The sequence below is a fragment of the Myotis daubentonii genome, chromosome 20 (assembly GCF_963259705.1).
Source record: "Myotis daubentonii chromosome 20, mMyoDau2.1, whole genome shotgun sequence".
NCBI classification, from domain to species: domain Eukaryota; kingdom Metazoa; phylum Chordata; class Mammalia; order Chiroptera; family Vespertilionidae; genus Myotis; species Myotis daubentonii.
This window is the reverse complement of record NC_081859.1, coordinates 1,026,229-1,046,846: the sequence shown is the minus strand read 5'-3', so window position 1 is coordinate 1,046,846 and position 20,618 is coordinate 1,026,229. Positions and strand designations below refer to the sequence as shown.

Below are 20,618 nucleotides of genomic sequence, written 5' to 3'. Positions count from 1 at the left end.
GTGGGGGCCAGGCACAGCCCCCCAGAGGGTCCCCGATTCTGACAGCCCCCCAGATGATCCATAGCTCTTCCCCGAGTTGCCCAGCACCACTCAGCATTGCTGGCCACGCCCACAGGAGCTGCCCCTGCGCCCAGGCCTGCCTCTCGCGTTCAGGCGCCTGAGGGACTCACAGGGGCACAAAGGCGAGCACTTTGGGGCGACCCCTCCAAAACCAGCCTGGGGCCCACTCACCAGGCCTTCCCAGACCTACCCCCCCAGGACCCCGACACCCAGGGCTGCCAGTGGCTGCCTCTACCTGGAAAACGCCTGGCGGTTGCTATGGCGGCTGGTGCCCGTGGCAACGTTGGCGTTGGCGTTGTTGGTGTTGGCGCGGGCCAGCGGGTGGGTGCTGGGGTCCTGCGGGAAGTCCTCCAGGAAGACGGGCGACTCCAGCTCCTCCATCTCGATGTCGGAGAACTGCAGGGGCCTCTGGTTGGCCAGCACGGGCGCCAGGGAGCTGGGCCGGTCCAGGAAGTTGTCCACTTGGCCGAACAGGCCTCCGGTCCTCTAGGGGCGGGAGGAGGGAGGGAGGACTGAGCGCGGGCCGGGCGAGGGCTGGGCGGGGATACTGGACATCGCAGGTGCCCTCCTGCGTCACCATCTCCTCATGGAGACCCCAAGAAGGGCCCGGCCGGTGTGGCTCAGTGGTTGAGCATCGACCTATGAACCAGGAGGTCACGGTTCGATTCCCGGTCAGGGCACAGGCCTGGGTTGTGGGTTTGATCCCCAGTAGGTGGCATGCAGGAGGCAGCTGATCTATGATGCTCTCTCATCATTGATATTTCTCTCTCCCTCTCCCTTCCTCTCTGAAATCAATAAAAAAGAACCCAGGAAGGTTTTGCCAGGGGGTCTTTAAGGGGCCGTGGGACACTAGACAGAGCTGAGGCTCGAGCACAGGTAACCAGGACAGGTGGGCATCTGACCACGGAGGGCTCGCGAGAGACGAGGGTTGACAGGGGCTGGGGCGGAAGGAAAGGGCGAGACTTGGTGGGGCGGGCAGGCGGGGAAGGAAGCGTTTTGTCATATTTGTTCCCTCGAGGAAGTTGGTTCACGGATTCTGAGCCCTCAGAGCTGTGGGTGGTGGGTGTCTCCGGCTTCCACGCCCCCCTCCTGTGGGCCCTCCTGTCCGTGATAGGTGGCTGCTGCCTCCCCCCCCCCCCCACGCTCACCCGGAATATCCCCTCCTCCATGGCGGCCTCCACCATGGCCCGCTCCAGCTCCTCCTCTGCCGTGAGGTCACCCGAGATGGTCCGGCGGATCTCCGGCGCAGCCTCCTCCTCTATGGTCCGCAGTCCGGCCTGGGGGATGGAGAAGGGACCCCCTGACCCCTCCGGCCCAGGAGGGGGACCCGACGACACCCCACGGCCTCCCTCGTTTCTAACCCTTGCAACGGGGGCTTCGGCTCCGGCCCCACCCTCTCTCCCTCGCCCTTCCTCTTGGAAATCTAATAAAAAAAAATTTTTTTTTTTTAAAAAAAGGTTCTTGCATTATATGTGTGCAACTTTCTAAATTGTAAGGTTGTTTCAAACTAAAAAAAAAAAATTGCTTTAGAAATATATTTATGGGCACACAACCCACGGGCATGTGTATTTTTTGAATTTATAAATTATGTGCATTATAATGGACACCAAAGACTGGAAACAGCCTGGCCGGCCTGGCTCCGTGGGTGAGCGTCGACCTAGGAACCAGGCGGTCAGGGTTCGATTCCCGCTCAGGGCACAGGCCCGGGCGGCGGGCTCCATCCCCCGTGGGGGGCGTGCAGGAGGCAGCCGGTCCGTGAGAATATTGCTCTCATCCACCTCCTACCTCCCCTTTGGACAAACCCTGTCACCCTGAGATGGACCGGCTGCTGGTTTTCTTCAGATTGGAACGTCTCCCATCACGGCCCCACCCTCACCCTCCAGAACTGCCTTCCTGTCCCGCCTCCACCCTGGTCCCCTCCTCCCCCCACTGTGCCTCCACCCCTGGCCCTCAAGGACGCGGGGCCGCGGGGCCTGGCTCAGCCAGGGCCCGGAGCCGCCGGCTCACCTGGATCTGCACCGCGTCCTTCTTGGGCCGGTAGCCGTAATACTCCTCCTGGCGCTTCATGAACTTGCGGAAGTGCTCCTGGATGAGGAAGGTGGCGTAGAACTTGCCCACCGTCACCTCGTCGTCTGCGGGGGCCGACAAGGGGTGTCCTGAAGGCCGGGGAGAGCCGGAGGGCGGGGGAGCCCCAGGTCGGGGCAGAGGAGCCACCCCTCCTGTCTCTGACCTGGCCTGAGGCCGCCATGGGGTCCGTCCAAGGTATTTAGGGAGGGTCGGGGCCATCCCCAGGCGCTCTCTCTCTCTCTCTCTCTCTCTGAATTCTCTCCAGGCCTGGGACCCCTTTCTTGGGCTTTGCTTGAGCTGGTGGGGGGCTCCTGGGCCGTATTAATAGAGGTAGAGGGTATGGACCGAGGGAGGGGGAGTGCACCTAGGACCTATCTCATGGGCCATCGTGCGAGGGGTCGCTTCTGCGTGGGCAGGTGTCGGAGTGGGGAACTCGGTGCCTCGCCGGGCACTCAGAGTGTGGCCCCCTGACCCGCAGCCCCTCCTCAGCTGCCCCCGGACCCCGGAACCCGGGCCCCACGCACCTCCGATCGGAGGGATGACCTGGTCCAGGAGCTTCATGCTGGTCCTCTTCCAGATCTTCTTGATGATGGCCCGCAGCTCCTCGTTGGCCTGCTCGAAGTTACCTGGGCGGAGGGCAGGCAGGGACGGCCCTGAAGCCACCCAGCTGGGCCAAGCCAACCCCGCTGGACGCAGCCGCCTGGGGCTCTGCCACCCTCTCACCTTCCCTCTCATTCTCTCTTTTTTAAAAAAATATGTTTTTATTGATTCCAAGAGGAAGGAAGAGAGAGAAACATCCATGATGAGAGAGAATCATGGACCGGCTGCCTCCTGCACGCCTCACACTGGGGATGGAGGCCACAACCCAGGTATGTGCCCTGAGTGGGATTCGAACCCTGACCTCCTGGTTCCTAGGCCGACGCTCAACCCCTGAGCCACGCCGGCCGGGCTCACCTTCCGTCTTGATCTTGAGGGCCGTGCGCACCAGGGCGAAGAGGGTGGCGTTGAAGGTGACGGTGCCGTCGCTGTTGAGGGGCATGTTCATGCCCACCAGTCGCTGTGCGGGGAGAGGGGGGGTTCGCTGCGGGCGGGACCCGGCCAAACCCGGCAGGCCACCCTCACCCGGTCGGTCTGGGGGCCAGGAGGGGCCTGGACATGAGGGCTGGGGCGGGGGGCAGGATGCCCTTCACAGGGGTGTGGGGGGGGGAGGATAGAAGGATGAGTTGGGGGCGTTGTCAAGACTGTAGGTCCTGGGGGGGGGGGTGGACCTGGGAGATGGCCGCTCTGAAGTGGCTCCCCAGCTCCCCGCCCCGCAATCCTGTGCCTCTGCCCGTTCCCGGGGGGCCCCTCCCTGGCGCCGGCGTTACCTTACAGGCCACGCGGTGGGGGCAGAACTTCCCGAAGCCGAGGGGGGGCTGGATCCGCCGCAGGAGCGTCACCACGTCCAGGTGTTTGATGCGGCCCCTGCGGAGACACGGCTACACCTGGGGGCCGCCCACAGCCCCTCGCGGCTCCGGGAACGGGCGCGGGGAAGGGGCGGGACAGGCGAGGGCGGCCTTGTTTCCCAGCCAGGCTTAGGACGGGGAAAACAGCCTCCCTTCTTGATTTTTTTAAAATACGTTTTTATTAATTTTGTTTTCAGAGAGAGACTCATCACCCATCGGCTGCCTCCTGCACGCCCCCTGCTGGGGATCGAGTCTGAGACCCTGGCCTGGTGCATAGGTCGACGCTCAACCACTGAGCCACACGGGCCGGGCCACCAGCTCCTCTCTCTCTCTCTCTCTCTCTCTCTCTCTCTCTCTCTCTCTCTGATAGAAGCCAGAATTCTCTCTCTCTCCAGGCTTGGAATCCGGACCTCGTTTTCCCCGTGGCAGAGCCTTCCTTGGGCTTTGGTCCAGCTGGTTGGGGCTCTCGGGCTGTATTAATAGAAGCAGAGGCTATGGGTCCAGGGAGGTGGGCGTTCACCTACGTGTGACCCGTCTCCTAGGCCGCTGTTAAATGAGATAATACGCGCAGGGGCCAGCGCAGTGCCTGTCGCCTGGGAGACAGCCCTCAAACATGGACTGTGGCGAGGCAGAGCTGGCCCGGTCTGTCTGGGTGGGGCCGGGTTCTGCGTTTTGATCAAAGCTGATGGTCAGGCCCTGGCTGGTTTGGCTCGGTGGATAGAGCGTCGGCCTGCAGATGGAAGGGTCCCGGGTTCGATTCCGGTCAAGGGCATGTACCTTGGTTGCAGGCACATCCCCAGTGGGGGGTGTGCAGGGGGCAGCTGATCGATGTTTCTCTCTCATCGATGTTTCTAACTCTCTATCCCTCTCCCTTCCTCTCTGTAAAAAAAATCAATAAAATATATTTAAACACACACACACACACACACAAACTGTGGTCAGATGGCCACGCTCTGAGAGCCTGGTCCGGCACTGAGCTCCCCGCTCCTACCCCCGTCCACTCAGACCCTGGGTGGCCATTTCCCAAAAAATCCAGGAGGGGGTGCTGTGGGGTCCCTTCCGACCCGGGGAAGTCCCGTTCTCTGAGCCGGGACCTCGGAGGTTGAAGGACAGGCAGCCGGCTCCTTCCCAGCAAACCGGACGTGGAGACGGGGTCGGAGATGGCGGGCGCGCAGGCGAGGGAGGGCCCGGCGGCTGCGGCCTGGACTCACGTGGCCTCCGGGTCGTACTCCGCCCAGATGGCCTTGAACTCGTCCAGGTGGTGCGGGCCCAGGATGGACCAGTCCCGCGTGAGGTAGTCGAAGTTGTCCATGATGACGGCCACGAAGAGGTTGATGATCTGTCAGAGGGGACCCAGGGCCCCGACACGGAAGGGGACCAGGTGGGGGCTGCAGCCTGTGGGCTGAGACACCCAGCCTCCCGCCGCCTGCGCCCCTGAGGCCGACCCGGGAGAGAGGGCGCCGGCCAGGGAGGTCGGCCCAGCGCCAGCCTGCCCGCCCCGATGCCCGCCGTGCCCCCGCCCGCCCCGAGGCCCGCCGTGCCCCCCGCCCGCCCCGAGGCCCCCCCATGCCCCCCACCGCCCCGAGGCCCCCCGTGCCCGCCGCCCGCCCCGAGGCCCCCGTGCCCGCCGCGGGCTCACCAGGAAGGCGCAGAGCATGTAGAAGCTGATGAAGTAGTAGTAGGCGAAGTTGGTGCCGCACGAGTACTCCTCGCCGGGCGCGTACTCGGACGCCGGGTCGCACAGCTTCCCGTAGCTGCTGGCCAGCAGGACCTCCTGCCAGGCCTCGCCCGTCGCGCACCTGGAAGGGAGGGGCGCGTGGGCGGGTGAGCAGACCGGGGCTGCCCCCCGCCCCCCCCCCCCCCCCCGAGTCGGGAGGTCGTGTGAGCGGGGCCTCGGTTTCCCCTCTGCACCGCAGTCCCCCTGCTCTACCTATGGGGGCAGCAGGAGCAGGAGGTAAAAGATTTAAAAAAAATGGGGGGATGGTTCCTGGATGGAGGGGCCAGACCACTCCATGAGGCAAGTCGCTGGGAGGGGGCGGCAAGAGCGAGCCCTGTCCAGACCCAGCGGAGGCAGGGTCAGAGGTCGGCGAGGCCTCACCGTGCCTCCGTCTCCCGCTCCTGGGATGGGGTTCGGGGAACAGATGCATGCGCTCCGGCCCGGGGGCCCCGGGGGACACGGAGACGCCCCGGATGTGATGGGGACAGCAGCGCGCTAGCCGCCTGCGCGCAGGGCCCCGTGTGGCCGCACGGCCAGCCCGGCCTCCCGTGCAAAGGCCCTGGGGTCCGCGGGGCGGGGCCTCGTGCCTGAAGAGCAGCAGCACGGCCTGTGGAAAGGTCTGGAAGTTGTTGTTGCGGTTGATTTGGGTCCCGTCCACCAAGGCGATCTTCCCGAACATCTGCGAGCACACGGGGCTGCCTGAGGGGCCGGGCAGGGTCTGCAGGGCGTGGCCTCCCGCCGGGCCCAGGCCCCCCTCCCCTGAGCTCCTCCGGGCCCTCCCTCCCGGCCGCCTCCGTCCTGAAGGGCGCACATGGGCCCGTTAGCGAGGGTGGGTGAGCCTCTTTAGGGTGAGCCCAAGCAAAGCAAGGGGGTGAGGGGTGGGGAGGGGGGAAAGCTTCCCTACCAGCGGCCGGCGGGGGATCGGGGTTCGCTGCAGAGAAGGGGCGGCTCTCACGGGAGGTGGGCTGAGCCCGCCCGGGCCTCTAACGGGCCCCAGACACAGTCTGGCCCTGGGGTTGCCTCCGCCTGATTCACTCACCCGGCAACACTGGGGACCACAGGCTGCCAGGAGGGGCCGGCAGGAGGGGCGCCCAGCCCCCCAGGACCCACCGGCGCCTCTGCCGTGGGGGACCCTCGGCGCCCTCACCTGCATGCCGATGACGGCGTAGATGAAGAACAGCATGACGATGAGGAGGGCCACGTAGGGCAGAGCCTGGGGGGCGGGGGAGGAGGGGGCGTGAGGCTCCCCGGCTCCGGACCTGTCCCCCCAGCTCAGCAGGGACCCCAGGGCCCCCGGACCGGGCAGGCGGGCGGAGGCCTGGGGGTCCCCGCGGGGAGGGCCGGGCGCACCTGGAAGGACTTGATGAATGTCCAGAGCAGCGTGCGCACGCCCTCCGCCCGGCTCAGCAGCTTGATGAGCCTCATGACCCGGAACAGGCGGAAGAAGGCGCTGGAGATACGGGCGCTCTCGTCGGGGTCCTGCGGGGCGGCCCCCCCAGAGGCCGGGGTCAGGGGTCAGGGGTCGGGCGGGAAGGCGGAGGGGCAGTGTGTGCGGAGGCTCTGGGCTCTCAGCTGGGAGGAGGGAGGTGGGGGGAGCGCTAAGCAGGCCTGGGCCACCCCGTCGCGGGCCTGGGCCTGGGTGGGCCTGTGACAGGCCGGCCGCCTGCCCTCTGGGGTCTCCTGCCTCATCTCAACTTATCTCTCTCTGTCTCTCTCTCTTTTTTTAAAAAAAATATTTGTATTGATTTCAGAGAGGAAGGGAGAGGGAGAGGGAGAGAGAGACATCCATGATGAGTGAGAATCATGGATCAGCTGCCTCCTGCACGCCCCACCCTGGGGGTCGAGGACAACCCGGGCATGTGCCCTTGACAGGAATCGAACCCGGGACCCTTCGGTCCGCAGGCCGGCGCTCTAGCCACTGCGCCACACAGGCCAGGGCTCATCTCACCTGCTCTTGAAGCTGCCCCTGAGCAGGTCCCCCCTCGCCCCGCCCCCAGGTCCTCCCAGCGCAGAGCGTCCCTACGGCTAGCTCACAGCTCTGTCCCCGAGACCAGGCCACGCCCCAGCCAGGCGGCCTCTGCCCTGTGCTCCCCTCAGACGCCCCGGTGACCCTGGAGGGGGAGAGCCCCCCCGCCCGGTTTCCAGGGCGCTGGGAACCCCACGACATCCACGCGTGACTCATGCGTGTTCTGCCACAGAGTCTGCCCCGCCCTGACCCGGGCCCTGGGGGTGGGGGCACTGCTCTGGGGGAGGGAGTCCTGAGTGCGGGTCCCGCCATGCACCCGGCCAGGCCTCAGCGTGCAGGCGGAGGGCGCATGCAGCCGGGAATTACCACCGTGCCGCAGCCGCCACCCAGGCAGTACAGCCCCCCGCTGGAGGCCAGGAAGGTCTGTGGAGAGAAGCGAGGGGGCGAGGGGAGGGTGGGGGGGAGGGACACGGTGGGAGGACAAGAGAGAAAAAGACAGTGAGGCCGGGCATGAGACCCAAAGGGCAGCCCGTCGGGGGTGGGAGTGGGGGGTGTGGGCGCGAGGGCCGAGCCGCGGGGACAGGGAGACCACAGCCTGGGGGGGGGGGGCCAGGGAGCAGGAAGAGGAGGGGAGACACCAGGCCCCGGTCCCGCCTCACCCCCGCCCCCCACTCACGTCGATCTCGCTGAGGATCACGTCGATGATGCTGCCGATGACGATCAGGAAGTCAAACACGTTCCAGGGGTCCCCGAAGTAGCCCTGGGGGGACAGGGACGGGAATGGGGGTGAGGAGGCACGGGGAGAGGCGCTCTGGAGGGAGGCCAGCGCGGGGGGTGGGGGGGATTGCAGACTCTGGGCCAGGCCCAGGGGGCTCCCCTCTCCTGGAGCTCCTATTCCCCCACCCCCACCCCCCAGGCTGTCTCCCTCTGGTCCTTAGGTTCCTCCAGACATAAAGGGGTCAGTGGGCCCGGCCGGCGTGGCTCAGTGGCTGAGCGTCGACCTATGAACCAGGAGGTTGGGGTTCGATTCCCGGTCAGGGCACAGGCCCGGGTGGTGGGCTCGATCTCTCATCACTGATGTTTCTCTCTCCCTCCCTCTCTCCCTTCCTCTCTGAAATCAATAAAAAAAAATTCTTAAAAAAATAAAAATAATAAAGTGGTCAGTGTGTGGGGGGGGCTGGGAACTCAGGGTTTGGGGTCCGGGTCCGGATGGGGAGCTCTTTGATCGTCTCCCTCGAAAACCAGCCGTGGCTGGGCAGTGCAGACCTGCCAGGGTGCGGCTGGGCTGGGCATGAGGTGGTGGACTTGGGAGCCAAGGGGCTCCCCCCACCCCACAGCCATGGGCTGAGGCTCAGAAGCCAGGCTGGGGGCGGGGGGCGGGCAGCCTGACTCTCTTGCCCGTCCACGTATGAAGGTGGACATGGCCACGGGGGTGAGTAGCTGGGGAGCCCGCGAAGGGCCTTCTGTAGAACAGGCCGGGGGGCGGGGTGGGGGGGATGAGAAGGCCCCACCCCGGCCTCGGCCGCTCGCCTGCACTGGGGCCGGCGCTCACCTTGGCCTTGAACGCCAGGAGCTTCAGGATCATCTCCAGGGTGAAGATGATGGTGAAGGCCACGTTGAGGATGTCGGAGATGTGGTTCATCTCCTCCGATTGGTTGTAGTGCTGGGGGGGGGGTGCACAGGAGAGGGCTGGGGGGTCTGGCTTCTCCATCCCGCAGATGGCATTCCCAGAGCCTCCCCTACCCCCCTTCCCCGGGCCCCCGGCCCACTGCTCTCTTTAATCTCAAAACCCTGGGAGCCAGCCCAGCCGGCCGGCGGGGCTCAGGGGTTGAGCATCGACCTAGGAACCAGGAGGTCAGGGTTCGATTCCCGGTCAGGGCACACGCCCGGGTTGTGGGCTGATCCCCAGTAGAGGGGTGTGTAGGAGGCGGCCGGTCCATGATTCTCTCTCATCATAGATGTTTCTCTCTCTATCCCTCTCCCTTCCTGTCTGAAATCCATAAAAATGTATTAATAGATCCTGGGCCAGTTCACGCCTCTACCCCGAGGGGCACTGGGAAGAAGAGATGGGGGACCACCCTGGCCCCAGCCCGACCCTGGCCCCTCAGGCCTTGCGTCCACGCCTCACCTGCATGCCCAGGCAGATGGTGTTGAGCATGATGAGGGCGAACATCAGGTACTCGAAGTAGGACGAGGTGACCACGTACCACACCTGGTACTGGTACGGGTTCTTGGGGATGTAGCACTTCAGGGGGCGGGCCTTCAGGGCGTACTGCACACACTGGCGCTGAGACACACACACACAGGGGCCGTCAGCCGGGAGCGCCCACTCCCTCCGCGCCCACACCCACCGGCGGGAGGGAGGGGACACCCCCTCTGGCACGTCCGGAGCCTGTGGCTGAGGGTCTCTGCTGGACCCTGCAGGGCAGGGGTGGGGAACCTTTTTTCCTGCCAGGGGCCATTTGGAGGTTTATGGTATCATCCACTCAAACATGAGCCCGCTACAGCCGATCGATGATTCTCTCTCTCTCTCATCATCGATGTTTCTCTCTCTCTCCCTCCCTTCATCTCTGAAATCAATACAAATATATGTTAAAAACAAATCGGCCCGCTATCTATTTGGTCAAACATTTAATGACCTCACCCCTAACGCCTCGGCAGGGCCAGACCAAATGATTTCACGGGCCTTCTACGGCCCGCGGGCCGGACGCTCCCCGCCCCTGCTTTAGGGGTTGGGGGGCTCCCCCTTGGTCATCACGGGCCTTTGTTAACATGACCCTTGTCCAGAGCAGGGCTCTGAAGGGCTTCCTTCCTCTGGGCATCACAAGGGTCCTATGAGAAGACCCCCCACCCATCAGCTCGTATGGCTTCCCATTGGCGATGGGGGGGGAGACGGGGTGGGTGCCTGGAGGCTGCAAGGGGAGGATCTGGGTCACCCCAGCCCAGGACTCTTCAGAGAGAAAGGGAGAGGGAGAGAGAGAGAGAAGCATCAATGATGAGAGAGCATCATGGGTCGGCTGCCTCTGCACAGCCCCCTGCTGGGGGTCGAGCCCACAGGAGCCGGGACGGGAATGGAACCGTGACCTCCTGGTTCACGGGTGGACGCCCAGCCTCTGAGCCGGGCCGGGCCGGGCCGGGCACCTGGTTCTTGTCCAGCTCGCAGTTCTTGTACTCGGTCTCGCCCTGCTCCTGGAAGGTGACGATGACAAAGCCCACGAAGATGTTCATCATAAAGAAGGCGATGAGGATGATGTAGACGATGAAGAAGATGGCCATCTCCACCCGGTGGTTGTAGACGGGGCCCTTGTCCTCCTCGTACGCGTCGATGGCCTTGTACAGGAGCCTGGGGCGGGCGGGCGGGCGGGGGAGAGGAGACGGGCTGGGCGGCCGGGCAGGGGGCCAGGCCAGGGCGGGGGTTTGGCCCCGGGGGGAGCTTGTGCGCAGTGAGCGAAGGGAGAGCAAGTCAGATCGCGCCGGGGAAGGCTGGGACCGATCCCAGGATGCACCTGCCTTTCCCCGGGGTGTCCCTCTCCCCCATCCCTCAGAGAGCCCTACGCCGATGGAGACATGGCTCCGAGCCCCGGCTCCGGCTGCCTTTGGAGTGACAAGTCCTCTAGACCGGTGGTCGGCAAACTCATCAGCCAACAGAGCCAAATATCCACAGGACAACGATTGACAGTTCTTCCGAGAGCCAAATTTTTTAAACTTAAACTCTATAGGTAGGTACATTGCTATGAACTTAATTAGGGGGCTCCTAAGGCTTAGGAAGAGCCACACTCAAGGGGCCAGAGAGCCGCCTGTGGCTCGCGAGCCGCAGTTTGCCGACCATGGCTCTCTAGACCCAGCATGTCCACTCAAAGGCTAACACGGGCCAAATAAACGAGGCTTGCGGCCCGCTGGCCGCGAGTGTGACATGCTCGGTTTAGATCAGCGGTTCTCGACCTGTGGGTCGCGGCCCCTTTGGGGGTCGAACGACCCTTTCACAGGGGTCGCCTAAGACCATCGGAAAACACATCTATCCTTGCATGTTGTTTTTGTGATGAATCACTGTGCTTGAATGATGTTCCATGTGTCACGATGACATTGGGGGTCCCCACCACATGGGGAGCTGTAGGAAAGGGTCGCGGCGTGAGGAAGGTTGAGAACCGCTGGTCTAGACCATCGGAGCCTGGGGCTGGCTGAGCACCCCCCAGGGGCCGGGGGGCTGGGGAGGGACCGGGGGACCCCTGGCCCTGCCCCGACCCGGCCCTGGTGGCCCGGGCCCCGCCCTCACTCACTGCGGCCACCCCTCGAAGGTGGAGACCGTGAAGAGGGACATCATGGCCGACAGCACGTTGTCGAAGTGGAAGTCGCTGAGCACCCACTCGCGGCGGCGCAGCTCCATCTGCGTGGGGTCCCCGTCCTTGTAGACGTAGTAGTAGCCCCTTCAGGGGTCGCGGGGGAGTCACTGCACTGGGCATGGCTGGGCCGCCCCGTCCCCGCCCCCCACGTCCTCCGGGCCCTGGGCGGTGAGTGTGCAGGACAAATGGAGGTCCAGATCGGACCTGAGGGGACACGGCTGGGCACCCCTCCTGGGACGAGGGGCTTCGTCCCATTCCCCCAGCCTGAAGGGCCGCCTGCCCCTCTCAGGTGTTCCCACAAGGGGCCCTTCTGCCAGTTACACCCCCCCACCCCCCCGCCCCCCGCCCCAGAGCCCCGCACACCTGCATTCCTCCTCCGTCATCTTGGACAAGTCAGTGCAGCTGAAGAACTTCCCCTGCGCCCAGGACAGGGAGGGAGGGAGGGAGGGAGGGAGGGAGGGAAGGAGATGTGTTGTCATGGTAACAGCGATCCGATGATGGGCAGGAGAAGGAAGGCAGAATGTCTGGACCGAGGAGCCTGGGTCTTCCTCCCAAAGGGTGGCCCAACCAGGGAGCGGGGCCCAGACCAGTCCTCCAGCACCGAGGCCCACGCCCTCAGCCTGCTCCCGGCCCCCAGCCCAGGCCCTGACCCGGGGAAGCAGCCCTGGGCCTGTATGATGAATGAATGAATGAATGAGTGAATGAATGAGTGAATGAATGTTATTGCATGTCTACATCTGGCTGAGGCTCCGTCTGGTGATTTTCAAGCAGGACACGTGGGGGCAGGAGACGACCGGGTCCTGGGAGGAGGAGCCACGGGGTCGGGGCCAATCTCCAAGTCCCGCAGGTGGTCCCAAAGTCGGGCGTCCGGAGGGACACCCAGCAGGGCTGGTCCCTGGAGAGGAACCGAGCGCCGTGCTCTCCCCGAAAGTGAGGACAGAATGGGGTCGGCGCCCAGACGTGTGAAGACGGGGCCCCAGCCCTGGGTGCTCCTGGGAGAAGGACTGAGGCCGGACACCCCCGCTGGCACTCGGGGTGCAGGAGCCCAGACGACCAGGAGGGGGATCTGACGGGCTGGGGGGGGGGTTGCAGGCCGGGTGAGTGTGGGGTGTCACCTTCCTCCTCAAGGGGAAGCCAGGAAGACAGCGGACCCTCGGGGAGCCTTGAGGACCCCTGTTTCCCCAGGTGGGGGCTCCCTGGGCTGAGGCGGGAACGGCTGGCCGCTCTGGCCTTGGCCCAGGGCTGGCCCCTGGCGGGCACCTGGGGGTCACCTGGGCGAGGGGCTCACCTTGAAGAGCTGGACCCCGACGCAGGCGAAGATGAACTGCAGGAGGGTGGTGACCAGCACGATGTTGCCGATGGTGCGGATGGCCACGAACACGCACTGCACCACGTGCTGCGGAGGGAGGGCGGTGGGGCCGGGGGCAGCAGCCCGCCCCCCTGGTCCGGCGGAGGGATCCCCGGACCGGCAGCCTTCCGTATCCCCGATGGTTGCAGGCAGCGAGGCGGGTTGGGGGTGGGGGTGGGAGTGGGGGCCCCCCAGCTGCCCAGCCTCATCCTCAGCCCATAGGACGGGCAGAGGCCACGGGAAGTGCCCAGACGCTGGGCTGAGGACCCTGGAGGCGCCCCCACGCCCACCGGGTGCTGCCAGGTCCGCTCACCTTCAGCCCTTTGGCTCGGTTGATGGCTCGCAGGGGCCGGAGCACCCTCAGCACCCTCAGGATCTTCACCACCGAGATGGAGCTGGACCTGGGGGGGCGGGGGTCGGGGCTGAGGAAGAGGGGGTGGGGCCTAGGACAGGGTGGGGGCGGGGCCTAGAGTGGGAGGGGCTGATGACGAGGGGGCAGGGCCTAGGACAGGGTGGGGGCGGAGCCTAGAGTGGGAGGGGCTGATGACGAGGGGGCAGGGCCTAGGACAGGGTGGGGGCGGGGCCTAGAGTGGGAGGGGCTGATGACGAGGGGGCAGGGCCTTGGACAGGGTGGGGGCGGAGCCTAGAGTGGGAGGGGCTGAGGATGAGGGGGCGGGGCCTAGGACAGGGTGGGGGCGGAGCCTAGAGTGGGAGGGGGCTGAGGATGAGGGGGCGGGGCCTAGGACAGGGTGGGGGCGGAGCCTAGAGTGGGAGAGGGCTGAGGACGAGGGGCGGGGCCTAGGACAGGGTGGGGGCGGAGCCTAGAGTGGGAGAGGGCTGAGGACGAGGGGCGGGGCCTAGGACAGGGTGGGGGCGGAGCCTAGAGTGGGAGGGGGCTGAGGGCGAGGGGGCGTGGCCAAGGACAGGACTGGGCGTGGCTAAGGACAGCAGCTCCGGCCTCCACCTCCTCCACCCTCCTGCTCGCTGGGGCCCTTTCTGCCTCCTTCCCGCCTTTCCCTCGGCTGGGTGTGGGCCGCCCAGGTAAAGCTGCCTCCCGCTAGAGGGCCGAGTTCCCGCCCCCCACTAGCAGCACAGAGAGGGCCTCCTGTATGGGGAGGGGGTGCAGTCTCGGCCCCCCCATCAGACTGGGAGCACCAGGCGTCGGGGCCATGCTCCCCCCAGGGCTGCTGGGACTGCCTTCTCCTCGCTGATCCCCTCCTGGCCACCAGCTCTGCCCACCGCGCATGGGCAGTCAGTCCCGTGGGTGACACCCTGGGGCCTGGGCCCCGTCAATGTCTGTGGCGCTACACCCGCCCCCCGCCCCTGGGGGCCCTGGCTCGGAGCAGAGGGGTCCGCGCCCCGGCCGGCCGGCCCTGCCCCGCTCACGGGAGCCCCATGGAGATGAGGGACACGGCCACCACCAGCAGGTCCAGGATGTTGAAGTAGTTGCGGCAGAAGGAGCCCTTGTGCAGGAAGGCGCCGTAGGTGGTCATCTGGGGGACAAGCAGCACGCTGGCTGGGATGAGCGGCCGACGGGCCTGTGCCCCCCGAGGAGGGCCTCACCCCGGCTGTGAGCTGAGCCCCCATCTGCTCTCCCGGGCTCTGCCCTGTCCCCACCTCGCTCCACCTTCCCTCACCCCTGCCACCGGCCCTGGGGTGAGTGCTGAGTCAGTGCAGCCACAGCAGGTCGGTTCCCGGCCCAAGTGGAAGCCGCCCCGGGGCCTTCGCTCACCTTGAGGACAATCTCCACAGTGAAGACAGAGGTGAAGGCGATGTCAAAATACCCGAGGATCTGGGGGCAGGGCCGGGAGAGGAAGTCAGTGAGAGGAAGGGCAGAGCAATGATATCATTTCAGCCACCATCACCATCACCACCATCATCACCACCATCACCATCACCATCACCACCATCACCATCACCATCATCATCCCCATCATCCCCATCATCACCATCACCACCATCACCACCACCATCACCACCATCACCATCACCACCATCACCACCACCATCACCACCATCATCACCACCATCATCACCACCAGCACCATCACCACCATCATCATCACCACCATCATCATCACCACCATCACCACCACCATCATCACCACCATCACCATCACCACCATCACCATCACCAGCACCACCACCATCATCATCATCACCACCATCACCATCACCACCATCACCACCATCACCACCATCATCATCATCACCATCACCAGCACCACCACCATCATCACTACCATCACCACCATCACCATCACCACCATGACCACCACCATCATCATCACCATCACCAGCACCACCACCATCATCATCATCACTACCATCACCATCACCACCATGACCACCATCATCACCATCACCATCACCAGCACCACCACCATCATCATCACCATCACCATCACCACCATCATCACCACCATCACCATCATCACCATCATCACTACCATCACCATCACCACCATGACCACCATCATCATCATCACCATCACCAGCACCACCACCATCATCATCATCACCACCATCACCACCGTCATCATCACCAGCACCACCACCACCACCACCATCATCATCACCACCACCATCACCATGACCACCATCATCATCACCATCACCATCACCATCATCATCCCCATCATCACCATCACCACCATGACCACCACCATCATCATCACCATCACCATCACCATCATCATCCCCATCATCACCATCACCACCATGACCACCATCATCATCATCACCATCACCAGCACCACCACCATCATCATCATCACCACCATCACCACCATCATCATCACCAGCACCACCACCATCATCATCATCACCACCACCACCATCATCATCATCACCACCATCACCACCATCATCATCACCAGCACCACCACCATCATCATCATCACCACCATCACCACCATCATCATCACCAGCACCACCACCATCATCATCATCACCACCATCACCACCATCATCATCACCATCATCATCACCACCATCACCACCACCACCACCATCACCATGACCACCACCATCATCACCACCATCATCATCACCACCATCATCACCACCACCACCATCACCATGACCACCACCATCATCACCACCATCATCATCACCACCATCATCACCACCACCACCATCACCATGACCACCACCATCATCACCACCATCATCATCACCACCATCATCACCACCACCACCATCACCATGACCACCATCATCATCACCGTCACCATTAAACTCAAGCAACAAGAGCCCGTCTGTGCCGCACGCTGTGACAGCTGTTGAGAAGGAGTGGACTGGGCGTCTCGGCCCTCCAGGGACTTAGACTCTGAGAACTCTGAGAGCCACATAGAGGATGCCGCGGACATCAACACAGAGTGAGGTGTGCGGGGCCTGAGGTCTGGGTGGGGGGTGCGGAGCCGCCCTCACCTGGTTCCTCATGGACTCGGCCTGGATGGGGTCCTCAGCGGCCAGGGCGGCGCTGCTGAGCATGATGAAGAGCAGGATGAAGTTGGTGAACCAGGTGGCGTTGACGATGCGATGGCAGAGGACGCGGAACCTGTGGGGACGGGAGGGCCCGGGGAACTGAGTTCCTGGGCACTCGGGCCTCCCCGGCTGCCTCTGTCCTGCAGGGGGCACTGGCTCACTCCCTCCCGGTCAGGGGAGAATAGCGGGCACCTGGATGGCCCTCTGGCTGGCCATGCAGCGGCCCTGCCACCATTCTGTCCCAGCAGCCTCAGCTCCATCTCCCACCCCGCCCCTCCCATCACCCTCTCCTCCCCAGGAATCCACCGCCTACAGCTTCCCCCCCAAAGAAGGGGACAGGCCCGTCTCCACCCTGGAGGCAGGCGGAGGGAACTCTGAAGACTATAGTCTGTGTGTTGTTAAAGGCGTGAAGTTGGGAGCTGGCCGGCGTGGCTCAGTGGTTGAGCCGTAATCCATGACCCAGGAGGTCAGGGTTCGATTCCCGGTCGGGGCACAGGCCCGGGTTGTGGGATCGGTCCCCAGTGTGGGGCGTGCAGGAGGCAGCCGGTCCATGATTCTCTCTCGTCCTGGATGTTTCTCTCTCTTTCTCCCTCTCCCTTCCTCTCTGGAATCAGTAAAAATCTATTTCAAAAAAATTAAAAGTAAATAAAATTACTCTCAGAAAGGAGCCAGTGTAGCCAGTCCCATAGGTGCCAGTACTCCCCCACCGCCCTCCTCCCCAGGGATGCTGGCATGTTAGACGGGGCACAAGGCCTTCAGCTCAAGGAATGAGGTTCTCCCAGTGCAACTGCACCATCCTCATCACCATCACCACCATCTTTCCAGAGCAGGAGGCGGCCCCCCTCAGAGCCCGCATGGCCCCCCGCCCGGCCCCCACCCCCCACGCAGCAGCGAGGGGCCACCCACTTGTTGGTGGGGCTGAAGATGAAGAAGGAGCTGGCTTCCGGGATGGGCACCGCCTTCTCTTTCAGCTGCAGCTCGGCCAGGGGCCGCGGGCGCGGGCTTGCTGGGATCTCAGGCTCATCTTCTTCATCGTCCCCTGTGGGGAGGGAGGAGAGGCCAGGAGCCTCGAGGTGGCACCCTCTGTCCCGGATGCTCACGGCCTGGGGGTGGGGGAGGGGACATGGGGGAGGGGGCGCACCAGGCCGGGCCACTCACCCGGGAAGTCAGCCGAGGGGTAGGGGTCCTTCACCTCATTGACGTTGGACTCGAACTCATCGACCTTCAGCTGCCGGAAGGGGCACAAGGAAGAGGATGGTGATGGCGGAGACCTGCAGTTGCCACGCGGGGGGGGGGCGGGGGGGGACGTTCCACTAACTCTCCCTGCTGCCTGGGACACGACGCCGTTCCCTTTTTATGTTTTAAATATAATTGTATTGATTTCCGAGAGGAAAGGAGAGGGAAACATCCATGATGAGAGAGGATCATGGACCGGCTGCCTCCCGCACGCCCCGCACTGGGGATGGAGCCCGCACCCCGGGCCTGTGCCCTGACCGGGAATCCAACCGTGACCTCCTGGTTCCTAGGTCAAGGCTCAACCACTGAGCCACACCGGCCGGGCTGGGCGACTGTACTTCGCAGGACAAAGGTCCCGCTCCTGCAGGCGCTGTCCCCATTGGAGTGGAGGGCGGTGTCCCCGCCTGGCTGAGAGCCTCTCTCTACCTCGCCCCCCCCAGCACCCCCAGGCTCGGGGGGGGGGGACGAGGGGACTTCCAGAGTCGAGCACCCCTGCCTCCCACCATCACCAATCTCGGGAACCGCCGGGGCCCAGCTCACCTTGGCCGTGGTCGGGATGCCTTCGCCCTTGGGCTTCTGGTCCGGCTTCTTGGCCACGGCCGCCTTCTCCTCCTCGGGCCGGCCTGGGAGACCCCTGGTGGGAGAACAGAGAGCCGGACACGGAGGCCCAGCCAGAACGTTCTCGGGGGTCTGCTCAGCCTGGGGACGCCCCGGGGGACCCGCACCAAGGGCTCAGGGGGCCCCGTGGGGTCGGGGCAGCGCCGGCCACCAGGGGGGACAGGCTATGGGCACAGCCAGGGCGGCATGTCCTGGCCCCGGTGCATTGGGCCCCAGGGAGCCGCCTGCCCCCCCTGCCCCCCGCTGAGCCCTGCAGGTCCCCTCACTTGGACATCTTCCTGCGCTTCCGCTCCTCGGCCTTGGCCTTCTGGGCGGAGGTCAGGCTGCCGGCCTCGGCCAGGTTGTCCACGGCGATGGCCAGGAAGACGTTGAGCAGGATGTCTGCGCGCCGCAGCTAAGGAGCCTGGCATGTGGGGGAGGGGCCGGAGCCTGCCCTGCCCTCCCTGGGGGGCCATGGAGACCCTCCTCCTGTCAGGGCCCCCCCACGGGAGGGCTGGAGCACAGGGACACGGCCAGCATCCTCTGGGAGCGGCCTGAATCCACGCGGCCCTGGACTGACCCAGCCCTCACCCCGGGCAGGTGGGGCACCCGAAGCCCTCAGGGGAGACCCTGCCTGGCCCCCAGGAGCTCAGGGACTGGGGTTCACGCCCTTCCTTGCTCAGGACATCACATTCTGTGCTGCACCCCGGGCCCCGGCCCCTTCCAGCCTGCACTGTCCTCTGGCTCACCTGGCCCAGGGCCCCGGCCTCACCCACCTGCCTCTGCCTTCACACCTGCCTGACCCACTATCTCATGGCTCCTTGCCAAGCCCTGCCCTTCCTCCTCCCTGCTCCAGGCTCGTCAGCCTCCCGGGATGCTGTCCTCCACCTGCACCCAGTCACCTGGCTCTCCTGGCTCCCCCCTGGCTCTCCCCCGGCTCCCCCCTGCCTCCCCCCTGGCTCTCCTGGCTCCCCCCTGGCTCTCCCCTGGCTCTAACCTAGCTCTCCTGGCTCTCCCCTGGCTCTCCCCTGGCTCTAACCTAGCTCTCCTGGCTCTCCCCTGGCTCTAACCTAGCTCTCCTGGCTCCCCCCTGGCTCTCCCCTGTCTCCCCCCTGGTTCTCCCCCGGCTCTCTCCTGGCTCTCCCCTGACTCTCTCTCCCAGCTGCTGGAAGGACTCCTCCCACAGCTCTACCCTGGTGCCTGGCTGAGGCACCCTTGGCCCCCGGGAAGCCCTCTCCCAGCCCCTCCCTGAGCCGGTCCCTGCACCTGCTGGGGGCGGGCGGGCGGATACAGTTGCCGCAGACGAAGAGGATGATGAAGTAGATGCAGACCAGCACCCCGGGGTAGGAGGGCCCGCCGTAGGCCATGATGCCGTTGTACATGACGGAGTTCCAGTCTTCCCCTGTCAGGACCTGGGGCGGGAGGGGGGGAGGGGGCACGTGCGATGGAGGGTCCTCCGTGGGGGTCTCTGAGGGGGCTCCCAGGCCCCGCCTCCCGAGAGAGATGGTGTGAGCTTCCCAGGGGAGACCGGCCTTGGGGGGGGGGCGGGCTCACCCTGCCCAGCTTTGTGCTCAGAGGCACCTGGGAGAGAGAGCAGGCGCCTGGACGCCCAGCCCACCCCGACGCCACTCATTCATAAACTGCCATCCCGCCATGCGCTGGCACGTGCCGGGCACTGGGGACAGGCCCGTGGCACAAGCTGGGCAGGGCTCCCAGCCCCGGAGCGTGGAGGAGACGGACACGCCGCCCGAGAGCGGCGCAGCGGCCGTGGGAGCCCGCAGAGGGACCTCGAGCCCCAGCCCACAGATCTGGGAGGGCTCCCTGGAGGAGGCGTCCCCCCTCCGTCTGTCCGCCCCGCAGGCGGAGGGGCAGGATGCGGCAGGGGCGGCCCACCTGGAAGACGCTGATGAGGGCCTGCGGGAAGCTGTCGAAGTGGCTGCGCCGCACCTCCGTGTCCTCGAAGTCGTAGCGGCCCCCGAAGAGCTGCATGCCCAGCAGCGCGAAGATGACGATGAAGAGGAAGAGCAGCAGCAGCAGCGAGGCAATGGAACGGATGGAGTTCAGCAGCGACGCCACCAGGTTGCTCAGCGACGTCCAGTACCTGCCGGGGGTGGGCGCGGGGGTGGGCGCGGGGTGGAGGCGGGCAGCCCCGCTCACAGGTGTGCGTGGGGTCTGGGGGAAGGAAGGCTCAGGGCTGGGGGCAGGCAGGGGGGAGGGCTGCCTGGAGGCGGAGGCCCTGGATTTGTGGCACCCCCCCTTCTTCCCTTCCTTCCCAGCGTGCATCTCTCTCTCTTTCTCTCTCTCTACTCCCTTCCAGCCTCTCTAGAAATCAATGGGGAAAACATCCTTGGTG

General features: G+C 64.9%; 1 protein-coding gene across 3 annotated transcripts in view; it reads right to left on the bottom strand.

Annotated features, from left to right (window-relative positions):
* Positions 1 to 20,618, bottom strand: part of CACNA1S (calcium voltage-gated channel subunit alpha1 S) — a 35,000-nt gene that overhangs the window by 3,000 nt on the left and 11,382 nt on the right. For all 3 annotated transcript variants that reach the window (XR_009450263.1, XM_059677715.1, XM_059677716.1), the window contains exons 12-40: positions 20,159 to 20,366; positions 19,557 to 19,677; positions 18,553 to 18,667; positions 18,209 to 18,302; positions 17,591 to 17,660; positions 17,339 to 17,471; positions 16,376 to 16,505; positions 14,676 to 14,735; positions 14,330 to 14,436; positions 13,257 to 13,344; positions 12,884 to 12,991; positions 11,959 to 12,011; positions 11,533 to 11,679; positions 10,397 to 10,598; positions 9,384 to 9,542; positions 8,808 to 8,918; positions 7,932 to 8,015; positions 7,622 to 7,678; positions 6,640 to 6,768; positions 6,437 to 6,502; positions 5,877 to 5,968; positions 5,212 to 5,371; positions 4,784 to 4,911; positions 3,495 to 3,591; positions 3,082 to 3,184; positions 2,652 to 2,753; positions 2,068 to 2,192; positions 1,209 to 1,337; positions 296 to 546 (exon numbers count right to left, since the gene is read on the bottom strand). Coding sequence is in view for 2 of the 3 variants with exons in the window: in XM_059677715.1 (XP_059533698.1) it covers positions 296 to 546; positions 1,209 to 1,337; positions 2,068 to 2,192; positions 2,652 to 2,753; positions 3,082 to 3,184; positions 3,495 to 3,591; positions 4,784 to 4,911; positions 5,212 to 5,371; positions 5,877 to 5,968; positions 6,437 to 6,502; positions 6,640 to 6,768; positions 7,622 to 7,678; positions 7,932 to 8,015; positions 8,808 to 8,918; positions 9,384 to 9,542; positions 10,397 to 10,598; positions 11,533 to 11,679; positions 11,959 to 12,011; positions 12,884 to 12,991; positions 13,257 to 13,344; positions 14,330 to 14,436; positions 14,676 to 14,735; positions 16,376 to 16,505; positions 17,339 to 17,471; positions 17,591 to 17,660; positions 18,209 to 18,302; positions 18,553 to 18,667; positions 19,557 to 19,677; positions 20,159 to 20,366 (3,429 nt within the window). In the remaining variant the exon portion in view is untranslated. The remainder of the gene's footprint in view (positions 1 to 295; positions 547 to 1,208; positions 1,338 to 2,067; positions 2,193 to 2,651; positions 2,754 to 3,081; positions 3,185 to 3,494; positions 3,592 to 4,783; positions 4,912 to 5,211; positions 5,372 to 5,876; positions 5,969 to 6,436; positions 6,503 to 6,639; positions 6,769 to 7,621; positions 7,679 to 7,931; positions 8,016 to 8,807; positions 8,919 to 9,383; positions 9,543 to 10,396; positions 10,599 to 11,532; positions 11,680 to 11,958; positions 12,012 to 12,883; positions 12,992 to 13,256; positions 13,345 to 14,329; positions 14,437 to 14,675; positions 14,736 to 16,375; positions 16,506 to 17,338; positions 17,472 to 17,590; positions 17,661 to 18,208; positions 18,303 to 18,552; positions 18,668 to 19,556; positions 19,678 to 20,158; positions 20,367 to 20,618) is intronic.